Source organism: Ahaetulla prasina, chromosome 6 (genome assembly GCF_028640845.1).
Source record: "Ahaetulla prasina isolate Xishuangbanna chromosome 6, ASM2864084v1, whole genome shotgun sequence".
Lineage (NCBI taxonomy): Eukaryota > Metazoa > Chordata > Lepidosauria > Squamata > Colubridae > Ahaetulla > Ahaetulla prasina.
The window spans coordinates 24,827,838-24,848,470 of record NC_080544.1 but is presented as its reverse complement, the minus strand read 5'-3'; the positions used below and the strand labels follow the sequence as shown (position 1 = coordinate 24,848,470).

Genomic DNA, 20,633 nt, shown 5'->3' with positions numbered 1-20,633 from the left:
TTATTATTGTTGTTGTTGTTCTTGTTGTTATATTTCATCCATGCTTCAACTATAGTTACGTAAATGTATTTATATTGTGCAGATATTATCATTGAGATGGTAACTTGTTGAGAGTATCTTGACCGTAGTGGTAAAAAAAGCAAGCCAACAAAAAAAAATACTGTAAGTTTTGAAATAGAAAACATTTAAGACAATAGCGAAGATTCCAAGATTGCAGCATGAAAATATCCGTTATCACTAACAGACCAACTAAAGAACCATCCAGAAATGTATATGTCTTTCCAGTTTTGGCTAAAATCAGTATTTATGATGGCATATTCAGAAAAAAAAATTAGGTAAAAATGGAATTCATGATGAAGTAACAAGGTGTTCACTAACAGGAACACCAATATTTGCCTCATGTTTGCCAAAAAACCTGATCTTTCAAACTTCTGGAGACCTAAGTCAGAAGTAGAAATGTTGGTATATGGGGCAGCATTATTATGTTCCACAGAAATCTAATGCCATATTCAAAACATCAGCTGTCAATCGTGAAGATGGGATCTTGGTTTGGGAAGGACCTGATCAATTTGTATCAGATATCACTACAAGAGATGTCTCAAGCAATCTGTTCATCAGTTAAAGCTGAAGCACACATACAAGATGCAGTAAGATAAGAGCAAGTCTAGAAGAAAATTGATGAAGAATTACGGTAATTTTGTGTTTTAGAAGTCCAGACCTAAACCCTATAGATGTGGAGCTAGAAAATTTCAGATCTGAACATACCGGTAGTTAGAAAAATGAAAGATCTATGGTTGCTGGCATTTATTTTTTCCAGAGCAAATTTTTTTATTTTCCATAAGCATTTATTTTTTCAAGAAAGAAATATCAAGAAAGATAAAGGTTGGATACTCCATTTTGCCTAGAGGTCTTTGTGGATGTTGTTAACATTTTTCTATGCTCACCAGATAATGCCAGCAAAATGTTTGAGTTATTGGCAGCAAGAAGGCAGGCGATAAAAGGAATCAGAACAGACAGAAGATCAAAAGCTGCCTGAAGCAGCTTCTATCTCTTCAGGAATTAATTTGACAATGGAGGTCATGGCTCAGCTAAAACATTTCCAACTAATGATTAGCCATTTAATAAGGAGAAAAATTGCATTTGAAAGTTAACCACCAAAATGTCTTCAGGAGTCTCATATTCAAAAGAACAGCATAAATGTGTTGGTATCAAGCCATGCAAAGTTCAGGAAACAAGAATCACCTGAATTTCTTGAACGATAAGGTAAAGGTTCCCCTCGCACATATGTGCTAGTTGTTCCTGACTCTAGGGGGTGGTGCTCATCTCCATTTCAAAGCTGAAGAGCCAACACTGTCCAAAGACGTCTCCGTGGTCATGTGGTCGGCATGACTAAAAGCCAAAGGCGCACGGAACACTGTTACCTTCCCATCAAAGGTAGTCCCTATTTTTCTACTTTTGAACTGCTAGGTTGGCAGAAGCTGGGACAAGTCACGGGAGCTCACCCGGTTATGTACCACTAGGGATTCAAACCGCTGAACTTCTGACCTTTCTATCGACAAGCTCAGCACCTTAGCCATTGAGCCACCGTGTCCCACTCTTGAACTATATTTATTGTTAATAAATGAGACACTCATTCCATTAACGAAACAGAATGTTGAAAGCTTATCGAAGCAATTCTGCAGTTCAATTTTAAACCTAGCATCATTGAGGCAGAGTTATTCTGAGTTTCTTTCTCATTCATTTCTCTCCTGGACTAAATAATCTTTTCTGTAATAATTTGACACCCTAATGGACTTGTTCCTTCCTCTGTATTTCTCTGCAGTACACTAGAAGACTTTTTCAAGAAATGTTGATTAAATCTGTGGGAAGGCCCCCCCTCCCCCGAAGAATGAAATATTTTGGGGAATACTAAAAGTAAAGCAGAATATTATATTACTCCAAAGGAGAAATAGAGAAACATGTTCTTAGAGGCAGAAAGCAGCTCCCAGTCTTTCTTAATAGCCCACAGCAGATACCGACACTTAAGGAGATAAAGAGCTTACTGAAAGAGGAAGCCAACTATCTAGATGGCTCCATTCCTAAGCAAAGCAAATAGTACAGGCAGAAATCCATTCTAAACGGGATATTTTGAAACTCCTTGCAGCGAAGTTTGACAGCTAACAAACACAAAGTGATAGGATTAGAACAAGCAGCCTCTCACCCAAGATCCAAAACAGGACGGAAGCCATTCGTCACAATAGGATTTGCCCAACCAGGATATGAGGGGTCTAAAGATATTTTCTAAGCCCTCTTTCTGGTTCATGAAGCATATAGGTCCTCAATGGAAGACAGGTGGTTTGCAGTTGGTTTTTCTGCAGGCCTAACTATCCATTGAAGTCTGTACTCTTCAATTCTTCATTTACAGAACTAGATTGACTTTGGAACCTGGAAACTTGTCAACAAACACATGGGTCAACCAGTAAGAAAGCTTGCATGGTCACAATATAGTCATTGTGTGTCTTTTTAGAAATGATGCTCCTAGAAGTATCTAGAACCGTGATGGCGAACCAATGGCACGTGTGCCACAGGTGGCACACGCGTAGTAGCCATATCAGTAGGCACGCGAGCTCAGCTCTGCCAGCTGATTTTTGGGCCTTCTGGGCCCACCAGAAGAAGGGAAACAGGCTGTTTCCTGCCTCCAGAGGGCCTGGGAGTGGTGGGGAAGGCCCGATTTTCTCTCTCACCTGGCTCCAGAGCCTCTCTATGAGTCTGAGGAGGATGAAAACAGCCTTCCCCACACACACACAGGCCCTCCAGAGGCCTCTCTAGGAGTCTCCAGAGGCTGGGGACAGCAAAAAATGTCACTTCCTGTCCGACCAGAAGTTGGGAAACGGGCTGTTTCCAGCCTCAGGTGGGATGGGGAAGGTCGTTTTCACCCTCCCCAGACTCATAGAGAGGCTCTGGAGCCAGGTGAGAGAGAAAAACAGGCCTACTGGGCCATTGCGTGCCAGGAGCGGGGGGGGGGGAGTAGTGGAATCACACGTGCATGCGTGGATGTCAGGCCAGGGGTGAAATGCTCCTGGTTTGGACTGGATTGCCCGATCCAGTAGCAATGGCGGCGGGTGATTCGGAAATTTATATGGTAGGTAAAATGAGGACTTTATTGGGGGCAATAAAAGTTGACTTTGTATATAATATACAAATGGATGAAGACTATTGCTTAACACAATGTAAGCCACCCTGAGTCTTTGGAGAAGGGCAGGATATAAATTCAAATTTAAAAAAAAAATGGTAGCAAAAATCCCTGCCTCCTCCGCCCATGCCCAGCTGAGCCGCACGATCATCGGAGGTTGTTTTTTTTTTAACTTTTAAAAGCATTTTTTCTTCGGCTGAAAAAATTCTTTTAAAAGTAAAAAAACCCCAAAACTCTGATGATCGCACGGCTCAGCTGGGATCATGAGAACTCTTTAAAAACTTTTTTTTCTACAACCCCTTTGGCCGAAGAGGTTGTAGAAAAAATGCTTTTAAAAGTAAAAAAAAAAAAGTCGGCCACGCCCACCCAGTCACATTACTCCTCCTCCTTACCAAGCCACACCCACAGAACCAGTAGTAACAAATTTTACATTTCCATGGCTGAGCAAGGCAGTTGTTAACTCAGTTGGGCCGAATTTGGTCGTGGTTGTTAAGTGAATCACATGATCATTAAGTGAATCCAACTTTCCCCATCGATTTGCTGGGACGGTCATAAATCACGTGACCTCGGGATGCTGCAGCCCTCCTAAATGCAGTCCAAAATTTGATCACATGACCATGTGGCTGCTGTGACAGTTGTAAGTATGAGGACCAGTCATAAGTCAGTTTTTTCAGTGCTTTGAATGGTCATTAACCAAATGACTGTAAGGCAATGGCTGTGCATTGTTGTTTACTGAACTGTCGGAGTAAGGAAACGTGTTCATTGTGCGTGCGTTCACTTTTACCTACCGTATTTTTTGGAGTATAAGACGCATCTTTTCCTGGGTGCGTCTTATACTCCAAATGTAGCCCTGCCCAGCTTCTCAAACTGAGGTTTCAGAGGCTGAAAGAAGCAACAAAAAATGGAGCTTCAGAAAAGAAGCCCCCAAACAGAATTTCAGAAAAAAAAGCCCCAAACAGAGCTTCAGAAAAGAAGCCCCAAAAAGAGCTTCAGAGGCCAAGAATGGAGCTTCAGAAAAGAAGCCCCCAAACAGAACTTCAGAAAAAAAAGCCCCAAACAGAGCTTCAGAAAAGAAGCCCCAAAAAGAGCTTCAGAGGCCTTTTTTCTGAAGCTGTTTCGGACGCTTTCAGAGGCAGAAAAAAGTTTTTTCTGAAACTTAGAAGTTTCAGAGGCAGAAAAAAAAGCAAAAAAAAAAAAAAAAAAGCAAGGCCCAGAGCTCACAACCAAGGAACCTGTTGCTAAAATTCACCTCTGGGAACAGCTGATTGGGGCTGATCCACCTGCCAATCAGCTTTTTTCTTATTTTCCTCCCAAAAACTAAGGCGTGTCTTATACTCCGGTCCGTCTTATACTTCGAAAAATACGGCAGTTATGCCCACTCTCGCCTGGAGATATTAAACATGAATAGCAACAGCTTTGCGTTCCTTTACATTTTTCACCTAGCAATAAAACATTTTGAAGCTCTGATCTGTCAAAGTTACTGACAAGTCTCTTTCCCCCCTTTTCTATGTAAATTAATTGGTTATCACGACTGTCTAAACTTTCAAAGACTTCAGCACATTCAGTTTATCACACTAAAGTTATGCCTAGGTTCAGAAACTAAGAGGAAAAACACCAAGCAAACAGAAGAGGGAAAATCAGCACACAGCAAGCATCCGCATCTTAATACGTTATTAACGGGAAAAATGTGTTCCTATTAATAGCCTATCAGAATCTCCCTCCTGCTTGTTTTGCTGCAAGAGAGAGATTAAATTATCACAGAGAATCAGGCTTAAAAATAAAAAGCAGTAAACTAATAAAAAGTAATAAAATAATAATTATTTTGTGGTGGGGGCTGAGAACAATACCAAATTCAAAAAAGTGAGTCAACACAGATATAAAATGAGCAGACACGTTGCTAATATAAAATCTACCAATATTTAATTGGCTATTGCAACACTCAGGAGAAAACGGATCTCAAGCAAATTCCCTTGGTCTCTGAAATGATTGCATAGCAAAGTGATTATCACAAGAATCATCTGTAAATGGTAAAATATGTGCAAACATCTCTATTTTAACTTTAGGTATGCTGATAATATTTGAAAAAAAAAACAACCAACTTGCTTTATTATTTATTCCAGTGGTAGTCAACCTGGTCCCTACCGCCCACTAGTGGGCGTTCCAGCTTTCATGGTGGGCGGTAGGGGTTTGTCCAATACTGAAGCACTTTCCTTTTTTTAAATTTAATTGACTTTTTAAAAAAAATTCATAGCATTATTTAAAAACATTTTCATTAGGTTTTCATAAAATTCCCCGTGACAATTTAAACTTCTGAAAATATACTGTTTGTTTCGCCTGCGCATAAATTTAGTTCATGTTACGTAAGTGAAACTAAATGGCGCTATAGTGTGACCACAAACAAAAGAGCCTCGTCCCAGAATAGCTCGCGCATCTCCCCCCACACCACCCAGCTGTAACAGACAAACAGAGCTGGTAGCCAGTGCCCCCCGCAAACCCAATCCACAATGTGCGAGAGGCATGCGCAGACGATGATACATGGCGCATTACTGTGGAACCAGTGGGCAGTTAGAAAATTTTACTACTAACAGAGATACAAAAGTGGGCGGTAGGTATAAAAAGGTTGACTATCCCTGATTTATTCATTTAAAACATTTATATGCTTCAATGTTTTATTGGCTTTTAAAGTTTGTAAGCCATCCAGTAACCTCTAGGTGAGATGGACAGCAAACTAGATAAATAGGTAGGTAGGTAGGTAGGTAGGTAGGTAGGTAGGTAGGTAGGTAGGTAGGGTATTTCTCAAAAAAGAAGGCCCGGTCTTATTTTTTTTTGACCTCCGAAAAAATGACTAGGCCTTCTTTTTGGAGGGTTCTAATTATTGACTCACCTCGCAGTGGTGGCACTGACAGCCCTACACAGCAGAAGCCTTCTGTTGGCCCACTTCTTCTGTGGCTGCTTGCCGTCACTCACATGTATTGCCCTAGCAACCCTGCAGGGTGCTTCATGCCCCCCCCACCCCCCGCGGTTCATTTTTGGCTGGCAGGGCAGGGGTGGAATCCAGTGAGTTCTGATAGGTTCTGAAGAACCGGTAGCGGAAATTTTGAGTAGTTCAGAGAACTGGTAGCAGAAATTTTGAGTAATTTGGAGAATTGGTAGCGAAAATTTTGAGTAGTTCGGCGAACTGGCAAATGCCATCTCTGGCTGGCTCCAGAATGGGGAGGGAATGGAGATTTTGCAGTATCCTCCCCCTGGAGTGGGGTGGGAATGGCGATTTTGCAGTATCCTTTCCCTGCCACGCCCACCAAGCCATGCCCACCAAGCCACACCATGCCCACAGAACAGGTAGTAAAAAAAAATGGATTTCACCACTGCTACAGGAGTCCCATCTTCCCTCCAGCCAGCCTATAGATGAGAACGACAATGCTGATCCGGCCCTCAAAGGAATCCTGTTTGACACCCCTGGAGTTGAGGCTGAGAAGTGGAGAACTGTTTTAACTCCTAAAATGCTGATCGCTTGAGAAGAAAATATATTTGCCTTCTTCCATAGCTGTGTAAAAGTTTTAACCATGGGGGCAAAATTAGGGAGTGAACTTTTTCCGGAAAAATTGGCAACCCCAGGAAGTGTTTTATGTAGCTTTATACATTGCAGGGTGAACAAAACTGCCTACAACTTGACTGTCGGCTTTTTGTGGATATCCTATACTCCAGATAGTCCAACTGCTAAAGATTGAAAAGGAGCTTTTTTCAATTTAGCAAAAAGGTTATTTATTATCTGTTAGCCTTTGCAAGACATTCTTGACATGCGGGAAATGAGATTCTGTATCCTCCGAATAGATTAAAATGTCACTCAAGTAAATCACAACATATTTATCAATTAGAGCAGAAAAAACCAAATTCATGAATCTGGACAATACGGCTCCACAATTTCTTACACAAAAAAGCATCACGATATATAGTCAAACTTCCCATACCATGTACTGAAAGCAGTTACATACTTTCTTTCACTCAAATGAGATCCTATCAGACCTGGGCATTTTACAGTCCTTGGGTCACATCTGGCCCGAGGTGGTCCCAGTCCAGCCTGCAGTATCAGGGGCATCGGAGGTGAGGATGGGGTGTTGGCAACGAGGGTATGGCATGAGCAGAGGAGGTAGGACAACATGAACAGAGGGCAGGGGGGCATGCAGCGTCAGCAGAGGGGGTGGGATGGCAGTGACAGAGGATAGCGCAGCAGCTAGGGTGGCAGCTCTCCACGATAGTCTGTTGCTCATGTGGTCCTGGGGTGAAATCTACTTACCTTCCTTACCAGCTTGGAAGTTTACACGCTGCCCGTCACATGCACGCGCAGACCTTCTGTGCATGCGAAAAACCTGCGCATGCACAGAAGGTAAAAAACACATTGTTGTTGTTAGTTGCAAAGTCATGTCTGACCCATCGCGACCCCATGGACAACGTTCCTCCAGGCCTTCCTATCCCTACCATCCTCTGGAGTCCATTTAAGCTCACGCCTACTGCTTCAGTGACTCCATCCAGCCACCTCGTTCTCTGCTGTCCCTTTCTTCTTTTGCCCTTAATCTTTCCCAGCATTAGGCTCTTCTTCAGTGAGTCCTTCCTTATCATTAGGTGGCCAAAGTATTTGAGTTTCATCTTCAGGATCTGGCCTTCTAAAGAGCAGTCAGGGTTGATCTCCTCTAGGACTGACTTGTTTGTTTGCCTTGCAGTCCAAGGGACTCGCAGGAGTCTTCTCCAGCACCAGAGTTCGAAGGCCTCAATTCTTTGGCTCTCATCCTTTCTTATGGTCCAAATTTCACAGCCATACATTGCAACTGGGAAAACCATAGCCTTGACTATACGCATTTTTGTTGGCAGGGTGAAGGTCTCTGCTTTTTAGTACGCTATCTAGATTTGCCATAGCTTTCCTCCCCAGGAGCAAGCGTCTTTTAATTTCTTGGCTACAGTCCCCATCTGCGGTGATCTTGGAGCCCAGGAAAATAAAATCTGTCACTATCTCCATTTCTACTATATCTATCTATCTATCTGTCTGTCTGTCTGTCTGTCTGTCTGTCTGTCTGTCTGTCTGTCTGTCTGTCTGTCTGTCTATCTATCTATCTATCTATCTATCTATCTATCTATCTATCTATCTACCATATCCATATCTACCCTCAAAACGACGCTATAGAGCACTGCACAACAGAACAACTAGACACAAGAACAGTTTTTTCCCGAAGGCCATCACTCTGCTAAACAAATAATTCCCTTAACACTGTCAAACTATTTACTAAATCTGCACTACTATTAATCTTCTCATCGTTCCCATCACCAATCTCTTTCCACTTATGACTGTATGACTGTAACTTTGTTGCTGGCAATCCTTATGATTTATATTGATATATTGACCATCAATTGTGTTATAAATGTTGTACCTTGATGAATGTATCTTTTCTTTTATGTACATTGAGAGCATATGCACCAAGACAAATTCCTTGTGTGTCCAATCACACTTGGCCAATAAAAATTCTATTCTATTCTATTCTATTCTATTCTATTCTATTCTATTCTATTCTATTCTATTTCTTCCCTATCTATCTGCCAGGAATTGAGAGAGCCGGATGCCATGATCTTAGTTTTCTTAAAGTTGAGTTTCAAGCCAACTTTTGCACTCTCCTTCTTCACCCGCATCAAGAGGCTTTTTAGTTCCTCTTCGCTTTCGGCCATTAGAGTGGTATCATCTGCATATCTGAGATTGTTGATATTTCTCCCGGCAATCTTAATTCCAATTTTTGATTCATCCAGCCCTGCCTTTCTCATGATGTGCTCTGCATATAAATTAAATAGGCAGGGCGATAGTATACAGCCTTGCTGGACTCCTTTCCCAATTTTGAACAAATCAGTGGTTCTGTGTCCAGTTCTCACTGTTTCTTCTTGACCTGCATACAGATTTCTCAAGAGACAAACAAAATGGTCTGGTAAAAAAAAAACATTATTTCCTGGTTAAAACCAGGAATTAATTACACCTGGGCGGCGGGTTTTGCCTGTGGTTCGGCAATCGCTAGTGGATCGCCAAACCAGCAGCCACGATCGCTACCGGATCGCGAGATCCGGTCGGAACCAGGAGCATTTTACCCCAATGTGGTACCTTGGGAAAACTAATTGCCCACCCCTGGATTATATGCTAAAGTTTAGTTTTGCAAATACATTGGTCTCTTGCAATCTGGCTAACAAAGCTGATATTAATGGAAGTGGGTAATGATTCTAGATCATGACCTTGTTGAGGTCCTTGCAATCATGGATTGTGCACATGGGAACCTCCCCACTTGGACTTGGGCCAAAGCTACTTGAGGTTCTGACTTCTCTGGTACAAGAAAGGTTGGTGCTAATGCTGGGGATTTCAATGGTCTGATAAATCTCTTCCTTAACACTTCCTTATCCAAGTGTTCTTTCAGAATGGCTAAATCCTTGGCAGATGTAGACCTAGTGTTGTGATCCGCCAGCTGCCTGCGGAGCTGGCAACGGAGTCAGACAGCGATGAGGCTGAGGTGAGGCCAGGGCCATCGGGGAGTGAGGTACGGACTCCAGAGCCTCCAGAGACTGATAGTAGTGAGGCAGAGGAACAGGAGGAGCCTGTTCCTAATGCATGCATGAGAAGAGCTGCCAGAAGGCAAGAGCAGCTCAAGCAAAGAGGACAATTCGGCCAAGAGTAAGGCCAAGAGATAATTGGCCCCTCCCATAAAACAGACCAGCAACGGTGTTTGAGCATTGGTAGCTTCGTCGTCTTCTTCATCTACGTCTTGCATTTATTTTTGTATCTGTGACTTCTGAACGTTTGCCAAGAAAGGCCTTTGGCAGTTTTCCTGATTGGACCAAGGTTTGCAATAGGACTGAGGAATTTGTGTTGGGAGGAATTTACTTTAATTTAGTTTTTTTTTTTTTTGCATTTATATCCCGCCCTTCTCCGAAGACTCAGAGCGGCTTACACTATATCAAGCAATAGTCTTCATCCATTTGTATATTATATACAAAGTCAACTTATTGCCCCCAACATCTGGGTCCTCATTTTACCTACCTTATAAAGGATGGAAGGCTGAGTCAACCTTGGGCCTGGTGGGACTTGAACCTGCAGTAATTGCAAGCAGCTGCTGTTAATAACAGACTGCATTAGTCTGTTGAGCCACCAGAGGCCTGGGTCACAACACCTAGAATATTCATTCCCCCTCCCTCCCTCCTTCCCTCCCTCTCTCTCCCTGACATACAGCTTGTCTATTTGTACACTGCCCAGAGGGAGTGTGGGAGATGGGAGCAGCTCAGTGTTGGAGGATGGAAAGTTAGGAAGTTCAGAGATCAGCTGAGGGAAATCTGTGGCATTTGCAGGTTGCTTCTTTTTTGGGGGGGACAGTTTGTGGGCCACTTTTAAGGGAGTGCTAGCTATAAACATTTTGAACATCTGGCAATATGTAGGGGGAGGAAAAGAGCCTGACCAGAGTCTGAAAAGTCACCAAGCCTGCAAATGAAAACAATCCACAGTATACAGCAATCTAGTGCAGAGCTCTAAAAACAGCTCCATAAATAGAGAATTGTGAATACTTTGTGGGAGGGGAACACTCCATTTGCAAGAGGAATGAAAAGGGTTTTCGCATGCAGATAAACTGAGATTGGCTATGAGAACTAAAGACCTGGGGTGGGGGATATTTAAGGAGAAAAGAAATAGTTAAGATAATGAAACATAAAAGCAGAAGAGAAACGGCTATTTGATGTCTTTCTCCATATGGGCTATCCAAAAAACTTCACATTCTGACACACAGCTCCCAAACCACACCACACAGCCAACTACCGTGCAAAAACTAACCCTACCATTCAAAAAAGAGAATGTCGGAAATGACAGCCAGAATCCTCCAACCTCTAGGAATAACAATAGCTCATAAACCCACAGCCATACTCCACCAGGAATTATCCAGAACCAAAGATAAAATACAGACGGATGAAAGAGACAATGTAATCTACAAAATCAACTGTAACCATTGCAACCAATTCTATGTGGGACAAACATCCGGTCACATCCCGTCAGTTAAAAACCAGGATCCACAAACACTGTCTGGCAGTCAAACACCACGATCCCAAATCCTTAATCTCTCCCCACCCCGACACCAAACAGCACCACTTTGATTGCAGCAACACAGAATCATCAGCCACGCTACCACCCGCCACGCTCATAAATTCATGAAAGCCTGGCACTCCACAAGCAATTCCATCAACAGACACATTGACCTACAACCAGCCTACGAAGCCCTCAGAATCCAATTCAACCGCACAGCCAACCAGAAGCAGTACCAACTCTCAACCAACCCACACAACTCCCCCACAACCAGCAGTTCATCTCCCAAAGACCTTGACCTGCCGTAACTTCTCCACCTCAAGACCTGTCAAAAGACTCTCACTTGACACACCCACATCTGACCCATCACAAGACCCTCACTTGACAACCTGAAGTCCTTATAAACAGAGGAACACTGACACTGACATTCCCTAAACTCCACTGAAGATGTTACCTAGCCTGGTAACGAAACGTTTGGAAACCAACCCATAAGCTAAGAGAATGAACCTTCACCCTCACATAGTGCTACAAACCTAGGAATTGGAACACAGATAAAATTGTATAGATTAAATAAAAATAGAAATATTTGGAAACTTATTTACAAGTAAGTAAGTTTATACACAGATACAGAGACATGTATGTATGTATGTATGTATTTATGTATGTATGTATGTATGTATGTATGTATATAATACAAAGCTAGAATAAGCTATGTGGGAAAATAGAAACAAGCACAGACTTTGCATTAAGTTTAGAAGTAAACAATAGGAATTTAATTTTGAACAATAAAATAGCATTTTGTGGAAAAAACAAATACAGTCTTTGTGTCTGTGTTTTGTACCATATTAAGAAAAATCCTACTGTTTTGTCTTCCCAGGTTAGCCAATATTATTGGATTTCCTAAACAGTCTCCAGTTAAAGTATTAACTACAACTGTCAAGGTTTAGTTTCCACGCTCTGACAAGATTAGCACAGTGAAGCACAACAGAGGAGATTATACTTCTAAATAGCAGTATCATGAGATAAAAATCTATCATCTTATGTGTGAAAACCATAACCTTGGTATAAGTTTTGGAATGCGCATGACTAAATGAAAAGTCAAACAATATCTGCCTGCGACGAAAAAACTACAAACGTTAAGACAATGTTAAACATTGAAGGCAAAAATCTATCTAGTATTCTGTTTGAACAAAGAGACACTTGAATGCACAGACACACACACACATACATACCAGAGGTGGGTTTCAGCAGGTTCTGACCAGTTCTGGGAAACCGGTAGTGAAAATTTTGAGTAGCTCAGAGAACCGGTAGTAAAAATTCCCCCATGTATTCTCTGCCTCCCAAGTCCCAGCTAATCGGGAAGAAATGGGGATTTTGCAGTAACCTTCCCCCGGAGTGGGAGGGAATGGAGATTTTACAGTATCTCTCCCCTTCCATGCCCACCAAGCCACACCACGCCCCCCAAGCCAGGCCCATAGAACTGGTAGTAAATATTTTTGAAACCCACCACTGATAACATATATACATACATATTTAATTATTTTTTTACCTGTAATCTCATTCTCTTCAAGGTTGATCATTTCAAGAGCCTGCAAAGAAGTCAGCTGGTCAGGAAAAGTATGAAATTTGTTCCGGGACAGGTTGATAATTTTCAGATGTAACAGGGTTCGGAACTCTTCTGGCAGGTGATGAATATAATTCCCTTCCAGATTAAGTTCTGCAATTGAACAGGACAGACAGTAAATAAAACATGCAAACTGACTCTTGCAATCATTCACCCAAAGTTTTTTGACTTTGGGCAATATTACTATTTTTAATTATAAAGGGAGAAAGATAATAAAGAAAAATCGGTAGCTACATAGATTTTGGGTTCATTTTACCTAGATTTAGGAGTTGTATAGAGAACCTCATTTCAGGTCATATTTATGCAGAAATATTGGAAATTCAAAAGGCGTCACAAACTTTTAAGCATTGAAGGCGGCTTCATCTATGGCAGTTTAGAAGAATTATCTATTCCAAAATTTTCATATAGTAAAACCTTGGAAGATAACATAATCTCTTTTAATATTCTTTCTAATCAGAAATCTATGGAAATCATTGTACTGTAGGTAATTTTTCACAATAAATACAATGCCTATAATACAATGCAAATTCTTGCAAATGTTTCATTACCCAAACTAGGTAACTAGGTCATTAGTTTTTAAAGCATTCATAATCAGACATTACTTTGAAGAATGTAATGTACTGTTCTAAACCATTATCTGTCAACCATTTTTGAAGTGCAATTGATGTACAAAAAAAATAATAATTAATGGGAGTGTCTTCCTATCTGCATATTTGGGAAGTTGTGTATTTTTACATAACAGATAGCTTCTGCCTTTTGGAATCAACCATCAAGGCTAAAGGATCAAGCAGTCATAAAATATGCTGCAGAGCACCCTTGGTAGAGGAAGCCATAAGGGTTTGAGAAGATATTCAGATGCTGTGATGTGTCTACACCACGGGTGAAATCCTCTGAAGTGTGCTACCGGTTCTTTGAGTCTGTTACCGAGCATGAACTTCGCCCGTGCATGCGCACCTGAGGCACGCCCGTGCAGCACTAAAAAAGGAACGTTTTGAAGCCTTCTGAGTCTGCAAAGATAATTAGAACAGCGAGGCCGGGGGGAATCCACTGTGCCATGCGATTTAGATTAGCTAGAAAGCAGGTGTTGTGTCTCGTCCGATCTCACCACAGCCGGGGCCTTCTTATCTGCTTCCGAACACGGAGGAATGTCCTAGTATGCCTCCCGGCCCCAGCCCTGGCTCCATGCCCAGACAGGCTGAAGAGGAGGAAGTATCTTCAGCCCCCAGCTCTGGCTCCATGCCCAGGCAAACGGAGCAACTAGACCCCTCCCTCTCCTCCACAGCATGTGAGCCTGAGGGAGGTCAATTGCCAGCAGCTGCAGACTGGAGTGACCCTCGCGTCAGAAGACTTGATAGACGGAGGCAACAGAAGAAAGGGAGGGGCAGGCCTGGATAAGTGCTGAGTCATGGAGCCACACCCCATGGCCTATATAAAGGACCTGCTTTCTGGCATTCTCTGAGTCAGGCAAAGTCTAAACATATCTTGCTGAAGTCACTTTCTGGTCTCCTGCTTGCCCTGAGGACTTTGCTAGGACTTTGGCAGAGCTGCAGAGGCACGCCTGATTCGGATTTCCCTGACCCGGCCGTCAGCGGAGGAGTGGGACACGACAGCAGGAAATCTGACGAATCTAGCTAATATAAATCACGCATCACAGATAATCATCACCCAGCTGATCGTCGGAAATACCAGTTCACCCAAACTGGTAGCATATTTTACTACCGGTTCATCTACAAAGATCAGAACAGTACAAGCAAATTCCCTATGACATTCTGTTGAAGTCAGAATTGGGCTTTGAAAAAGCAATATAGGAAAAGAATAAATGTTTTTGAACTTTGGTATTGGGGAAGCCTTCGGAGAATATTGTAGACACCCATGAAAACAAATCAATGTATCATTGAACAAATCAACTCTGAGTTCTCACTAGAGGCACAGATTCAAATTATTCTCCTTCAGACACATTATGTGAAAACCTATCTCTCTGGAAAAGTCTCTAATAATGGGAAAGGTGGAAGGAAAGAGAAGATGGCAAGCAGCTGCATTGTAGATGGTTATGGCTACAGGAGCGATCGGTACATTATTGGAAGTAAAAGGAAGACCAAGTAGGGAACTTTTGTCACGGTGAAGATATCATCACCAAGAGTTGACATTAATTTGAGGGGGCCTAATCAAAAATAATTTAAACTGGAAGAATCGCAGATGTTTTTGTTGTTCTGGTCCTTTGAAGATGCCCTGAACTCATGGCGGCTAAGGGAATAGATCCATGGAATTTTCAACATTTTTCTAAAATGGCTTGCCAGTATCTTTTTCCTACATTTAGAGAGAATGACTGTCCCGGTGCCCCTTAGCCAGATTTGGCACCACAAGAACTCTTCCTCCCCCATTTTTTACAACCCTTTAATCCAGGGTAGAGTCAGGGCAACTGAATGGAGCTGAGCATTTACTGGCCCAATGCCCTTCCTGACACCTATGCAAAGTTCACAGCAGATATTTTCTTCGCTAGAAAAACATCTGTGCTGCTAGGATTGAACTCTCAATCTCCCGAGTGGGAGGCGAGCATCTTTGCCTCTAGGCCAGCAGTCACCAACTGGTGGTCCGTGGACCACTGGTGGTCCGCAAGAAAATTTTGGTGGTCCGCAGAAAAATTATTTGCATTTTTAATATTGCACTAAATCAGGGGTCCTCAAACTAAGGCCCCTGGGCCGGATACGTACAATGAACGGTTGTGTTGCTGCAGAGACTCTCCCCCTTTAGGGTCTTTTTGTGCAGGTCAGAGGAGGGCAGAAATTCCGACTTGGGGTCTGCTTCGGCCTCCTGGTGCAGGGCTTTGGGCGAAGGCTGGAGGGAAGTGCCGCTGATGGCAAAGAGCCGGAGGGCCTTGTTCCAGTGGGACTGTATCATGGCCTGGAACTGGCTGACCATCTCAGCCCGCTGAGCCTCCAGGCGCTGGTACCTAGTCTTGTACTCCCACAGGTCTTCCCTCTGCTTGGAAAGCCTATGCTTGTAGTCCTCAATGAGGTGCTTCTGCTAAGCCTCCTTCTCAGTCAGATCCAATTTGAACGGAGCTGTTTTGCCAACTCTTTCTCATGGTGGCTGCTTAGCTCCAACAACTGCTTCCTGTTGGGGCCCTAAGGAGCCCAGGTGGGGAGTCAAGGAATTGGCCATGCCCATTCAGTCACATGACCACCTAGCCACGCCCACCCAGTCGGTCATTAGGTAGATCATATTAGTGGTCCATGGGATTTAAAATTATGAACTTAGTGGTCCCTGAGGTCTGAAGGTTGATGACCCCTGCTCTAGGCTCCACTGTAAGGACTCAAAATCTCTCCTATTTCAATCTTGTACCTTTAACCACCACACCTAAATGTTTCTCTGCATTTCAGATACTGTGTGAATACCATAACCTCTTTGAAAGGCAAGGATAAAATTGATTTAGATGCAGGCACAAATATTAGTAAATATTATTAAAATAGTTTATAAAAGGTAAGCTTTATAAATATTCTTCTACTTTTCTCAGCATTAAAAGTAATATGCATAGCCATAAAAATATCTTAGAAAAAGAATACATAGGAAGAACTGTATCAAATTTCAGTAATACAACAAAGCTAAACAGCAACAAAGATCCTTTATAGCTGTGACTTGAACTGTATATTAATTTTCAACAAGAATCATTTTTTTAAAAAGAAAAAATGTATCTCCAATTCTTCTATCCCCTCCAGAGTGTTCTTTAGATTCAGCGCCTGCAGCAGGTTTAATGTACCAGCTGGAATGAACAATATATCGTATTTTTCGCACCTTTTCCCCCCAAAAAAGAGGGTGAAAATCTGGGTACGTCTTATACTCTGAATGTAGCCCCATCCAGCTTCTCAAATGGAGGTTTCAGAGGCTGAAAATAGCATCAGAAACAGAGCTTAGAAAAAAAAAATCCAAACAGAGCTTCAGGAGCTTAGGGAAAAAAGCCCCAAAGGGAGCTTCAGAAAAGAAGCTCCCAAAGAGAGCTTCAGAGGCCTTTTTTCTGAAGTTCTGTTTTGGAGGATTTCAGAGGTAGAAAAAAGTTTTTTCTGAAACAGAGTTTCAGAGGCAAGAAAAAAAAAGCAAAAAAAAAAAAAAAGCAAGGCACAGAGCTCACAACCAAGGAACCTGTTAATAATATTCACCTCTGGGAACAGCTGATTGGGGGTATTCCCGGTGGCCAATCCACCTGCCAATCAGCTTTTTTCTTATTTTCCTCCCCAAAAACTAAAGTACGTCTTATACTCCGAAAAATACGGTACTTGGAAGAGCTTCAGTAAAGTAGACTCAGGATTATACAGGGGTAAAAAATGTGGGAAACATTGTACGAAGCCCGAAATGCTAACATTTTTATTTTCACAAAAGATGAGTTCCAAATACACAAAGTCAGGGGTGTCAAACTCAAGGACTGCAGGCCGGATCTGGCCCGCGGGGCTGCCCTGGAAACAGCGAAGGACTGGCCTGCATTACCTCTGTCAGCAAAAATGAAGTTTAGCCCCCTGAGTTTCGTTTTCAGCTGCGACAGTCCTGCAACTCTCTGCCAGGGAAAATGGAGCTCAGGAGGGTCGTGTGCGGCCCTCCCAAGCTCCGTTTTTGCTGGCAGAGCGTTCAGGCCACCACAGGCGCTCCCGACACAAGTGATGCCGAGCTGGCCATGCCCAACCTGTCCATGCCTCCTAGCCCCCCCAGGTCAAACACAACTCTGATGCAGCCCTTAAGGAAATTGAGTTTGATACCCCTGCACTAAGTATATATCCAGAGAAGGAAAAAGCCACTTGTAGCTGCCTAAAAGAGATGATAGCCAACCTTCTCAGTGGCATAAGTGGCATCTCACTGAAAGCACAACCAAAGTATTTGGAATTAGAAACATCAAAACATACTTTATAGACAGTCCTCTTACAACTTACAACTGGTCACTTAGCGACCATTACAATGGACCCTTCTCCAAAAGCTATTTATAATCCAATTTTTGAAATGATGACTGCTGTATACAATCCTGCGGTCACACGATCCCATGTTGTGCTTCTGGAAATCAACTCATCTTCACGATCATTTGCAGTATCCCATGGTCCCGTGATTGTGATTTGTAACATTTTTTATTTTTTTTTAGTTTCTGGAGTTTACTTCCAGTTTCTGACTAAAAACACACATCGGAGAAATTGGATTTACTGAACAACTACACGTTCACTTGACCAGCACAGCAAAAAAATGTCAAAAAAATCTGGTCTGATTACATGATCCCTCAATTTACAACCTCAATGATTAAAAACTGTAATTTTGGGCTCAATTGCAATTGTATGTTGAGAACTGCCTATACTGGAAAGTCCCTAAAAGTCAATGGTCTGCTTGCTGGCATAGTGTAGGAAAGAGGTCCAAGAGGTCCTCCCACTATATATGCCTACAACATTGAAATAGATAGATAACAGAAAGATGAGGGGGTAATGCAGTGGTGAAATCCATTTTTTTTTACTACCGGTTCTATGGGCGTGGCTTGATGGGCATGGTGTTGCTTGGTGGGCGTGGCTTTGTGGGCGTGGAGGATGAAGGATACTGCAAAATCTCCATTCCCACCCCACTCCAGGGGAAAGATACTGTAAATTTCCATTCCCACCCACTCTGGGGCCAGTCAGAGGTGGTATTTGCCAGTTCGCCGAACTACTCAAAATTTCCGCTACCGGCTCCCCGAACTGCTCAAAATTTCCGCCACTGGTTCTCCAGAACCTGTCAGAACCTGCTGGATTTCACCCCTGGGGTAATGTAATCACTCAGTGCCATTTCCTCCAGAATGCTTTAATGGGTATTCAGTTGACCTTATTGTTCTTTTTTCATGTTTTTGGTATCCTTCCTGGTGGTATCAAAATGTACCATAAACACTTATGTTTATTTGCATTCCACTGACTTTCGCTTGACCATCTCCACTCCAGGGTCACAGTACAGGGTGTTTAGGTTAAACATCTATACGAGTCTATCAAAAGCCATCATAACATTTCTCTATATTTCCATATGCTTATTATCATGTGGAATGCTCTACAGCACCACACAGACCAGAGATTTGACATTATCGTCTAATATAAAGACTTGTTTCGGCAAGTTAATCTTGCTTTTTCAATTCTTCATCTGCAATTTTAGACAGAAGACCACGGCAACATTCAGTGCTTTATTTATTGCAACAGAAGGGACAGGGATTATGAGTGGTTGTCCTTAGATAAAATTAGACTTCATCGCTGTCATCATTCTCTGCTCCCATTCAAAAGAGATGGTGTTACCCTCTGTTGTGACCCAGATTCCTGGACCCGGACTCTGTCGTGTCCCACTCCTCCGCTGACGGCCGGGTCAGGGAAATCCAAATCAGGCGTGCCTCTGCAGCTCTGCCAAAGTCCTAGCAAAGTTCTCAAGGCAGGCAGGAGACCAGAAAGTGACTTCAGCAAGATAAGGTAGACTTTGCCTGACTCAGAGAATGCCAGAAAGCAGATCCTTTATATAGGCCATGGGGTGTGGCTCCATGATTCAGCACTTATCCAGGCCTGCCCCTCCCTTCCTTCTGTTGACGCTGCCTATCAATTCTCCTGAAGCGAGGGTCACTCCAGTCTGCAGCTGTTGGTAATTGACCTTCCTCAGGCTCACATGCTGTGGGGGAGGGGGAGGGGTCTAGTTGCTCCGTTTGCCTGGGCATGGAGCCAGGGCTGGGGGCTGGAGGCGCTTCTTCTTCCTTGGCCTGTCTGGGCATGGAGCCAGGGCTGGGGCCGGGAGGCATGCTAGGACATTCCTCAGCATTCGGAAGCAGATAAGACGGGCCCGGCTGCGGGGAAAGCGGACGAGGCACAACAGACTCCTGGACTCGGATGATTCAGAAAGTGAGGGAGAAGACTTGGCAAGGCCTGCTTCTTTTGGGCCCTCTCCCTCCCTGGCACACACCCAAAGGGAGGAGGAGGGGCCGGCAAGGCCTGATTCTCCCGAGCCTTCTTCTGATTTGGCAATGCCCCAAGAACAGTTTTGGAGTGATGCAAGACTGCGCAGACGTGACCAGCGCACGCAGCACAGGAAGTGTTGGGACAAAGCCAAAGAATGATGGTCATGCAGTGACATCTGTAGAGACTATAAATAGGAGGCAGGACTTCCTGGTTTTTTGTCTTGGACAAAGCAATGAATTTGCGCGGGCAAACTGTATCAATGGAAGGAAGAATATATTCGTGAGTAATTCTGGCCTTATCTATAATTTTCTCGTTATCTCCAGAGACTTGGCAGGCCCGTGGGTAGATGTGGCCAGGACATTTATCTATGTAAATAAATTAGAAAAGAAGGCCTTTGACTGACTCTTTGTTGGGAGTATTGGGGGAGGGAAGCAGAACACCCTCTGTTCTAAAAGTGAAATTGAGGTAGCACATGGTAATGACTTGGTGCCAGAAGATGGGACCTAATTTATAGCCTGAAATTTCATACATACTTTTTTTTTATTAAAAAGGTTTTTTTTAAGACAAACAAACATATAGTACATCAGTCCTTCCGTGTGTCATCTTGGTGTTTCTTCCGTGACTATTTCTTTTTGTTACTCCTCCTCTTCTCATTTCTTCCTTGGTAAATCCCCTTTCTCTATTTCAGTATTTTCCCCAAAATACATATATTTGATATAACATTCTCCTGTTACTCAATACATTCTTTATCTATATTTCTTTTCCATCCAAATCATAAAATTTCCCCCATATCTTGAAATATTCTGTATCTTTTTTCTCTTTGATCATTAA

General features: G+C 42.8%; 1 protein-coding gene across 3 annotated transcripts in view; it reads right to left on the bottom strand.

Moving 5' to 3' along the window:
* The window catches only part of LRRC20 (leucine rich repeat containing 20), a 140,446-nt gene that overhangs the window by 49,924 nt on the left and 69,889 nt on the right, over positions 1 to 20,633 (bottom strand). For all 3 annotated transcript variants that reach the window (XM_058188764.1, XM_058188766.1, XM_058188765.1), the window contains one exon: positions 12,808 to 12,975. In XM_058188764.1, the coding sequence (XP_058044747.1) occupies positions 12,808 to 12,975 (168 nt within the window). The remainder of the gene's footprint in view (positions 1 to 12,807; positions 12,976 to 20,633) is intronic.